The 10,213-nt window shown below is 43.3% G+C and overlaps 1 protein-coding gene across 2 annotated transcripts in view; it reads left to right on the forward strand.

Moving 5' to 3' along the window:
* Positions 1 to 6,556, forward strand: part of KEL (Kell metallo-endopeptidase (Kell blood group)) — a 42,118-nt gene extending 35,562 nt beyond the window's left edge. For both annotated transcript variants that reach the window (XM_069786083.1, XM_069786079.1), the window contains one exon: positions 415 to 6,556. In XM_069786083.1, the coding sequence (XP_069642184.1) occupies positions 415 to 591 (177 nt within the window). In that variant the 3' untranslated portion in view covers positions 592 to 6,556. The remainder of the gene's footprint in view (positions 1 to 414) is intronic.
* Positions 6,557 to 10,213: the final 3,657 nt, after the last annotated feature.

A 10,213-nucleotide genomic window follows, 5' to 3' on the forward strand; every position in this document is an offset into this window, starting at 1 on the left:
AATGGGATGTTGTGTAAGTGCTCTCCTTTCTTGATAAGCACACATTGCTTTTGCTTAAGAAGCTGAATCTACACGCTGATACTACATCTATACCATTATTTTAGATGGAGTCCAAGGTTGTATGCACCTAAACTCCAAGGTGTTCTAAATTCCCTGTGTTCTGGACTACGCAGTATAGAAAAAGAGCAGATAGCTTGTTATATAGGGAAATTGGGACAGAGAAGTTTAGGGAAGGGCAAAACAGAAATTGTGGTGTTGAAGGGAAAGATCTGAACATTGTTGGCACCCATGTAAGCATGTTTCCTTGTTTACTCCAGCAGCCTCAGTCATGTGTGCAGAGGCATGAGGAGCCTTAAGTCTTGTTCACCTGAGGACTTTCAGCCAAACTGACCTATCTGTTTTGCTTCCTTTCAGGCAATGTGTGGACATCAGGATCCTGAGAAACTACAGTCTTCCCTGAACACAGATCCACACAGTCCCTTGCCACTTCGTGTCTGTGGGCCTGTCAGCAATAGCCAGGACTTTGCCAAGCACTTCCACTGTTCCAGTGGATCCCCAATGAACCCAGACAACAAGTGCCACATCTGGTAATCTGCATGGAAAAGGAGGAAGAGAGATATGACCCCAGGGAGAGGAAGGCCTGACCCATGAAAGTATGACCATCTTCTCAGGGCCTCTAGGGTGACATGGTGCTCTTATTCACTCCTCTAAGTTCCTTTTCTTGTTATCCTTTCCCCAGCGGTTGATGGTAGCAAAATTCTTAAACTGAGCTCGTAAGGAAAGAGGCTCTCCTCCTACCCCTCTCAGGACTCTGTCCCAGATGTGACAACTCTGGACTTCAGCAAGTCCCAAGGTAGCAAGATAACTAGCTAGTCTCTAGTAGGCAACAACTTCTGAGGAGTCGTAAACAGGACTGTTGCATTATTAGTCCCTCTGTTCAGTGCATTTCTCTGTCTACTCCAGCAGCGTCGCAGTCATGTTGAATGGACAGGGCAATAATGTGGAGTTCTAAGACTTGTTCATGTAAGATTGGCTCTTAGGAAAATCCTATGGATTACTATGCAAACTGGACATGTAATTTTCCAGAGAGGGAAGAATCCTGTTCTCTTCTTCTGCCAATAAATGGAGATAGGTACTAGGAAAGACTCGGTGGCTCCAGCTTCTAGGCTGAATGATAAGTCACCTAATAATGAAGGTTATTGAAGGCCTTCCCTGTTCTGGCTTTTTTATCAGCAAAACTCCTAAGAGACAAAAGAGGAAAGAGGAAAGCATCCCCATTGGTGGGAGGGGGATTGGGAGCTGAGAACAGATTCTCTTTCTTCTTTCTTTTCCAGCAAGATTGTCTTTTTCTAGTCTCTATTTAGGGTTGAGGATATAGTTGAGGGTGGAGTATGGGACAGTTACAAGGGTTTCTAGAAGTCTCTGAAGACTGAACAATTAGAATTCCAAGAACTTCTCTGGATCCTGAATCTAGTTCTCTCATCCCTACATTTGTAAATATTTCTCATCCAAACAGAGGAACAGAGCTGCTGTAGGATTTTACTTTCTACTTGAAATTGAATTTTAGGTATTAATTTACTTTAGAGGAAGAAGAGTGTAAGAAGTAATATATTTTAGGGTAGCAGGAGAAGTTCTTAAAGCACATTATTAAGAGCAACCTAATAATTACATCAATTTCAGGTTCTGATAATTAGAAAATTTATACCAATGTTCTAAAATTTACCAAAGTTAATAAGTATACAAAATACTCCTACCTTTTGCATACTCTTCAAACTGTTCTTGATTATGGGAGCATTTTTATTTTACTTATTATATTGGCTGCCTGGGGATTGGTTGTGGAATAGGTGATGGCAAGTGGAGACATCCCTTATCAATCTAAGCATTGTAAAAATTGTGAAAATCCTAATAACTGTGTTCAATCTTTCCAAGTACTGACCAATACAGCAAAACATTTCCCAATAACAGACTGTTCAGAGATTTTGTTTTCATTAATTAACTAAAATACTAATAAAGTGTTTGCTTCAGAAAAAAAAAATTACTTTGATTGCAAACTCTTTATTACCAGGCCTGTTTCTTTCCTCTGTATTTGTACTGTCCCCAGCATGACTGGAGTTCCTGGCTGAACTTCACAAGTAATAAATAATGTACCTCAAAATAATTTATTTACCCATCATAAAAAAATAACAAAATTGGGCTTGTGCTTATCTTTACCATTTAAACAGTGTATACTCTTCCTCCATTTGTTTAATCAATTTTGTCTGAGCAGCGTGTCCAGACTGTCTTTCTTTTAGATGCTAATAGCAATTAACATTGTGCCAGACCTTGGGTGTAATATAGAAGTTATTTCAATGTACTGAAACTACTTGGCTTCTTTGTTTATAATGTATAGAATAAGCAAAAGCTATTGACAATCTGCCTTTTGAGGAGCCTTTACCTTTTATTGTATCTATCTTGTTAAGTGTATGGGGGGACAGTTCCCTGGAATATGCAATTTTTTCTTGTTCTTACAATGTATGATGAATTTATGAAAACTCTGTTTAACAGGATCACCCTTGAAGTTGGTGAGTTGAATCAATTCTTATTACTAATTATGATGTTTTTACACAAAGAACATATGGGAAGTGCAAAAAGGGAGGTCTGGCTTAGAAAAAAATTGCATGAGTCTTGGACTGAGAATTTATTGTGTTTCTCAAGGAGAGAACGAAACTCTTTCAGTATGTGCACAAGGTCCCTGCCCTTGTCCTCAGTGTTGCAAGTTCCCTGGGATGTGGTTGGTGAAGAGAAGCCATGCTGCCTAGTAGGTGATCATGAAACACAGGTAGATGTTCAAACTGTTATGACTGATGACCACAGAAATTATTTAATGCTTTATGTCACACATAAAAAAACGAGCACAACACTGCCAGTGTTCAGGGAAAGAGCCAGATCCAACAGCAGATCCTTCACCGATGAATTCCTCAGTCTCTGTGTGTCCTCCTGCTGCACCATGTTGATCACCTCCATTCCTTCCCCTATTGATGAGGCCACAAATGTTTCCTCCATTTGCTCCCAGCCTGTAACGGGGGGTGGGTGGGAACAACAAAAGCTTTCTTCTTGTCCTCTTCTTTCATACTTGGATCCTTTTCACCTCTGCTTCCCTCTCTCTTTTCTCTCCCTGCTTTCTAAGCTTTCAACTCCAGTTCACCCTTACTGCGTGTCCATTTTCTCCTTCATACTAAGCAGCTTTTCATTCATGCCCCTTCCCACTCCCTGCTTCCCTTGTCCTATTCTTGTTTCTACTCTTCCTCATTCAGTGTATATTCCTCTATGCTCACCCTCCCCATAGCATCCTCATAATTCCCAAGAGTGTTTTCTTGATGTGTATGGATGCCAGTGTGCAAACCTGCCCTAAACTTCTCCCCTTTGCCCTGCTAAGTGCATGCAGTTGCAGCAGTGTGGTAAGTGGTCATCCAGGAAGGGGAGACCATCCTTATTGCTATTTTAAAAGGGGAACTGAGGTACAGAGAAGCAAGGCATTGGAAGAACTGGGGACTGGAATCTGGACTCCTGTGGTTTGACACTTGCAGGATTTTTTTCTTTTCCCTGCTTTTCTCAACACAATCTTTCCCATTCTCTTGTTACAAATGTGTCTTCTTCCATTGATTTTCTCTTCCCTCATTTTCTCCCTTATGCATTTGGCCAATTTCCCCACTTACTTCTAAACACACTTTCTCCCTGACTGTTGCCTATCTTGCTTTCGCTCTTCCCATGCTGGCTCTATTTCTCAGACTTACTCTCCCTGAATTGCTGCACTTGGGTTGTTTCCTGGGTATGCTGTGTGCTGTGACAATGTCTCATTTTTCCTCTTCAATTATATTGCTGCATGACAGACAGGAGAAAAGTGTCCAGTAGAGCAAAGAGACAGAAGGAGGGAAGAGGAAAGAGAAGCATGGCTCAGACGCTCCCCAGGAAACAGTACTTGAATGGCCAGCATGTCACAAGCTCAAATTTTTTTTTTTTTTTTTTTTTTTTTTAAAGAGGGACCTGTTGTCAGGTTGAGAGGAACTGACCACTTCAGAAAAGGTTGCAGATCTTAAAGTGAGCCACAGCTCCAAAGACAGCAGATCAGGGTCAGAAGCCATTGTCTTTTCCAGTGCACAGCCAGTCAGTTTTTTTCAGGAATTAGGGGCAGTGATTACTGACTTGCCACAGGGCAATTGAAGTCATTTTAGATACTGCTCTCTCAAGCAGTATTTTGATTTTTGGAGGGAGTTGTGTGTTAGGAACACTTGCTTCTTATTGCAGGTAGGATCTTTTAAGAATTTATCTTCTCCTTAGAAAGTTTTAACTCTTGCCTCTAAGATTCTTACAGATTTTCTGGCTTCCTGATTCCACCAGGAAGCTTGGCTTGGAACAAAGTGCCTGCTTCCTTATGGCTCTATTTTGAGAAACCACCAGTTTCTGTGCAAAGAACTTTACTGTTAGCCTACATCCCATCAAGTAATAGTAGGAGAGGTGGCCTGAGAAAGACTGCAACCACAGTGGCAAATGTGACTATCTCTCAGAACATTGTACAAGGCAAGTACAGAGCACAATGAAATATATAAGCGCATTGCTTATATGAATAAGAGAGTTCTTGCCTGAAAAAGGCCTTTTGAAATCTTTTATTTTGGAAATCACTTTCTCCTCACTCTCCTTCCTCTGTGTCTTCTTCCTTTTCTCCTTTCCTGTACTTTTCCATTACAAGAGTCATCCCAGATTCATTCTTCCATCTTTTCAGGGCCATGACTGCAGTAATAGGCTTTAATGGCCCTTACCAGCCTCAGCTGGAGCCTTCACCCCCATCCTCTGCCCATGGGTCCAGGAGCTTCGTGTAAGCTCAGGCCTGGATCCCCAGTCTCTAGTTGTGGTCTGTTGCAAGTATATGCCTCGCTCCATCTCCAGCTCCATCACAGCTGTGCCTGGCCATGGACCCTGTTATTCTGGATCTTGACCTACAAATTCCCTATTATGAAATATGATCCCTTCCAAGTGACCAGCCTGGCCCTGGGTGCTGCCCCCAGGATTCTGAATGAAGCCCCCTGCCCTCCTGGCTGCCCAGCCTCTGGTGCTCCCAGGGGTGGCCTGGACCTTTCTTTTCAAGCCCACTGAGCCTCCAAAGCTCCGCATGGGCAACCCGATCCACACCCCACCCCCCTTCCCCAGGCTTTAAGCTCCCCTGGAGATGCCCATTTCCCAGTTTCTCATCCTTTTCCTGGCTCTTTGCCTTTGGAAATTGCCCTGCAGCATCCCATAGTGATTAAACGACTCTACAGCATGTCCATTCGGAACCCAGATCTCCATAGGGTATGAGGGGGGCCTGCTGCCAGGGCCATGAGTGAACAAAGAGGCTTTAATGGCCCAGACCAGCCTCCTCCCACATGCTCTGCCCCATTTCAGTGTAGGGCTGGGCAGTCACTGGGCTGTGTCTGACCCTGGTTACTGTTGCTGCATCTGATCCTGACACTGACTGGCATTCCTCCTTGAACTTGGACCTGTCTCATCATCACGGACTTCCCTGGTGATCTCTTGTCTGACCCTGACTACCATCCCCAGGGCTGTCCTGCTTGTCCTGCTTGGGGCTGTGGGGACCGGGCCCTGGCAAGCGAGGCCCCTGCCCTGCTGGCCTTGTTATCGTACTCAATTGCTGGCTCCCTCTTCCTTAGGGACCATCTGACCCCCATTGCCCCTTGATGCGTATCTTTTCATTCCTCTTTTGCTTTTGTCTTTGCCAAACCAAGCTTCTGTGTCCATACCGCATCTCATTTATTTGCTCTCCGAGCCTCTTTCTCATTCTCTCGCTTCAACCCATCCTCTCACCTGCTGACAGGCTGTTTCCCTCTTGCTGTCCATTCTTGGCTGTGTGAATCATGGTCTGGCGCTTCAGTGGTGTGAAGGCATTAGAGAAGACTCGGCAGTAAGTGGCTGGGAGCACAGCCACCAGATAGATGGTAAATGCCAGGGAAACTGTCAGGGTTGGATTACAGCCCATCCAGTTCTCCTGTCCAGCCCAAGACACTTTTGCTCCTCACCCCTTTTCAGCTAACGGAGTCAGGATTTCCCTGGCACCACAGTCTTAGTCGGGGCACATTGTGACATCACTGGGCTCATCTGAAATACAAAGTCATCTGCTGTTAGGCAGAAATACTGTGGACTTCGCGTCATATGTAGCTAACAACACTCTAAAGCATGAAAAGAAAAGAGTGCGGAAGATTTTGGGAATCGATGACATTATGTCTCTGCTCAAAGTTAAAAAGAAATAGAATGAAAGGGATAGGATCATAACAATAGGACACCATCTGATGTGAAAAATCACACTTAATCCTGGACATTTCTGTAGTTCCCTCTTACAAGTAGTGCTCACAAGTAACTGACTGAAACTGGACGAAAAGATTTTATAAGATCGGTGCAAGTGGAGGGGAAAGGAAAATGTAATGACTTTCTCACTTCAGTCCTTAACCAATTGTTAGTATTTTGTGCTGTTTGGCTCACACAGCCTCTGTGAATAGAAATAAATTTTTAAAAACCAACAGTAGAATGACAAGCATGTGTTTTTAAATGTCCTCTAGATGGTGATCTAACAACATCAATGCAGAAACAGCTCATCTTACACAGCACCTATTCTACGGGGGGGGGGGGGGGGGGGCGCGAAGTCTTAACGCTTGCCATGCACTTTGCCAGACCAAATTGCTGACTCTAATTGAGTCTCTTTCCAGACTACATTTTAGGACTTTGATGATGATTTTCCACCGTGTAGCCTGGAAGACAATTTTCTAATTATTTTCAAACTCACATTTAACTCCAGCTATGATTTGCTGTACCAAATATCTTCCACACTTCCTGAATTTACATAAAGTTTCATGTTACCATTGGCTTCCCCTTCCACCCCACACCCCCACGGTCCCTTTTCTTTTCTACTATTAATAATGGTCTTTTTATTCAAGATCTTCATGTTTTTCTGAAATGCCAAAAACCTGTCTGGAATTTAGGCAGGTCAGGCATTTATCTTGTCAAATCAAGATAATAATTATCTCAGGCCTATGAAAGTCACTACAGAAGTAAGCACATGCAAGGATATATACACTCTGATTTATAGACAGAGATTTCTGCACCAGGTGGTGGTCTTGGGTCATCTTCAGCTTGCTGTCCAAAACATTAAAGGATTTTTTTTCCAGATAGTCTTCAAAAGATTTTGCACTCAGCCCAGAAAGTGCTCATTAGAACCAGACTTCAGGAACTTAGAAGATCAATTTTTCAGAAATGCTCATTAAGTTGAATGGTTGAGTACTACATGGCTGTATAAATTTCTTATATACTGTCTCCTACTGAATGGTGTGTAATAAGGAATGAGATCAATATGCCAGGTATCAGTAGCTATATACTCTAACACAGAAGGACAGAAGCTTCAACAGATCTGAAGGCAGAGCATGTCAGACAGAGTGAGAGGGTAAGTGGAATTTTCAGTCCAGCAGCAAGACTAGTAAAGCAACTTCAAGGGGCATGTTCCCTACAGAGATCTCTGGATCTAAAGGAATCTGTACCCTATTCACTGTAAGATTGTATATCAAAGGTGTTCTGCATTCCTCACAGGGAGTGTAGAATACTTTCAAGTCCTCACCTGCACCTCTGAAATTCTTTATTTTACCAAAGTAGGTAAGTAAATAGATGTCAGACGTGGAAACTCATACTACTACTACTGAAGTCATAGTGACATGCTCATTCTGGCAGAAGTCCAGGCTCCTGCCTCAACAAGGGATCCTGCCACAGGATGCTTGCTCCCACATCTTTTCCTGTGCTAATGCTCGTGTTGGTGTGGCTCCATTAATGAAGCATATTAGGTGACAAAACCGTTTTAAATACAGGTTTTATTAGGTCACTTTTCTAATGCGTGAGTTTTGGATCCAGTTAACTGTGCAGTCACACAAATGCCAGTCTGTGGCTAGGCAGTAGAAACAAATGGTTGGGGTGGGACAGAGGAAGGCTAGACTGCCCTTTTCTGAGTGCCAGACACTACAAATTCAATAGAAGCCATGGCCTTAAAGAGACAGAGTGACTATGCAATCCTTGCTTGGGTTCAGAGAGTTCTGACTCTTTTTTCCCTCATTTGTGGTTATGTATGTTCACCAGCAAAGAATATGTGCAGTGAGAATAGGAAAGGGATGTACTAAGATGAAATGTTAAGTGAGAAAGATTTAAGCTAATAGCAGTGCTTCTGAAACACAGCTCCATGGCTGAAGAGTTCATAAAATCAAAATGCAAAATTCTTTTTTAAAAAAAGAAAAAAGATGGAGAGCAGAACCAGACTATCTAGCAAATGGGTTTTTACTCAGTGTGACTGACAGTAGTAGGATATTCAGCTGTCCATCTCAGACCTTGTATGCATATTTCTCTGGATGTTCCCTGTCACAGTGTTTTACATGTGTGGGTGCAAGTATGTGTGAAAATTTCAATTTGTATGCATTCAGCACAAGAAAGATAGAGCAAAAAAAGGTTGAAAGAATCAGTGTCATACTAACTTTTTTTTGCACTTCATCTCTATTCCCAGAATTAAATCACACTTTGTCAGCACTGATACCCCATGTGGAGACAAAGAGTGCTCTACATTATACAACTCTACCTTCAATCAATTAATTAAACTGATTTGTTTAAAAAATAGTTGGATATTGTGCATAAGTGGGACATATTTTGAACTGAGTCTTTTTGTGCTTGGGCTCCCTGGTCTGCACACTAGTAGGTTAACATCACCTCCTGCTGCTGAAGAGGACTGACTTGCATTCAAAAATCTCACTCCACGTGGCCTTGTCCTTTTGTTTCTGCTTATTGTCACACTGACTGCACTGGACAACAGATTCCTGCCTAAGGCTGTGCTTTTCTAACCAGACCAAGAGATACAGGAGCATTTCTGTAGCCAGTGAATTCTCAGTGCAGTCCAAAGGACCGCCCTTGGACTCCTCTGAAGTAGAGGCTCCAAGGTAGAAAAGAACAGTGGATATGGATTCCTCTGTCCATGCAGTGGATCCAGTAGTGGGGAGCAAGCAGCCTATGAGAGAGATGAATACATTGAAACAAGTGGATAAACCAGAGTCACAGCAATAATTTATCTTTCTAGGGATTTTGACTCAATATTTAATTTTTCCTCCCTCAGGTAATTCTGCAGCATAACCCAGTGTGAGGTGCAGAAACAATGAAAATATCCAAGCCAGTGCAGCACATTGGCCACTGCTCTCATATTGGGCTGGGGGAGGGGGATAAGACAAACTAGTTAATGTATGCTTTCTCCCTCATCAGGTTGAAAGAGCTGGTGCATGAAATCTAGTAAAGCAGCTCTCCGGTCCAGTGAAGCATGGGACAATTGGCAGCACCAGGAAGGTTATCACTGTCTGCATCAGATGACTCTCCTATGTGAGGTCAAAACCCCATTGGATTTCTAATGAGGAGGTGGACGAGGCTGTAAAGTCATTCCCAAGATGGAGCAGTGAGGCCCTTGAGGCAAAAAGGAGCCAATGGAGGGAGGAAAGGAAATGGACCGAAAGATCATAATCAGTGAATTTCTGCATCCTACCCCAAGGCTGTATTCCTCAGAGAACAGGATAGTTCCAGGCAACTCAAGGCACACCCACTGGCTGATTTTGATGCCACGATCAGAAAAATGATAAAGATGGAGAACTTGGGGGTACTCCAGTCTATAATGGGGGACTACAGAACATGACCAAGAGCAGATCCTCTTGGGAGTGCCCAGAACTACAAAGGCCAGGGAATAGGGTAGGAGGGAATGGCACAAGTAGAACTGTGTGAAGATCCCAGAACAGAAATGAGTGGAGAGATGCAGGGCAGGACAGAGGGAATTGGCAGAGGTTTTGGGGGAACATGGGATGGGAATGACCGGGCAGCTGCAAGACATGAACGATGGATGTTGGAAGTTCTGGGTTTGAGATGGATGAACTGCTGCAGCTCAGGCCACAGGCAGTTGTGAGTGGAGGTGTGTGGTGAAGTGACTGCACACAGTTCTACATTATGGCTACTGATCTGGTGTTGCAGGGAGTCAAAAAGTGCACTGCAAATTCTGAGAAACTAGTTCCCCTCTGGCAAACAGTTCTTTTTATTTTTCTGTCATGCTCATTATCAGAATGGTAACTAGTCTGCTGGAATCTGTTTTTCATGACTGTCACATGCGTTACACAGGAAGGCATGCACT

This window comes from Haliaeetus albicilla, chromosome 6, assembly GCF_947461875.1.
Source record: "Haliaeetus albicilla chromosome 6, bHalAlb1.1, whole genome shotgun sequence".
NCBI classification, from domain to species: Eukaryota; Metazoa; Chordata; class Aves; order Accipitriformes; family Accipitridae; genus Haliaeetus; species Haliaeetus albicilla.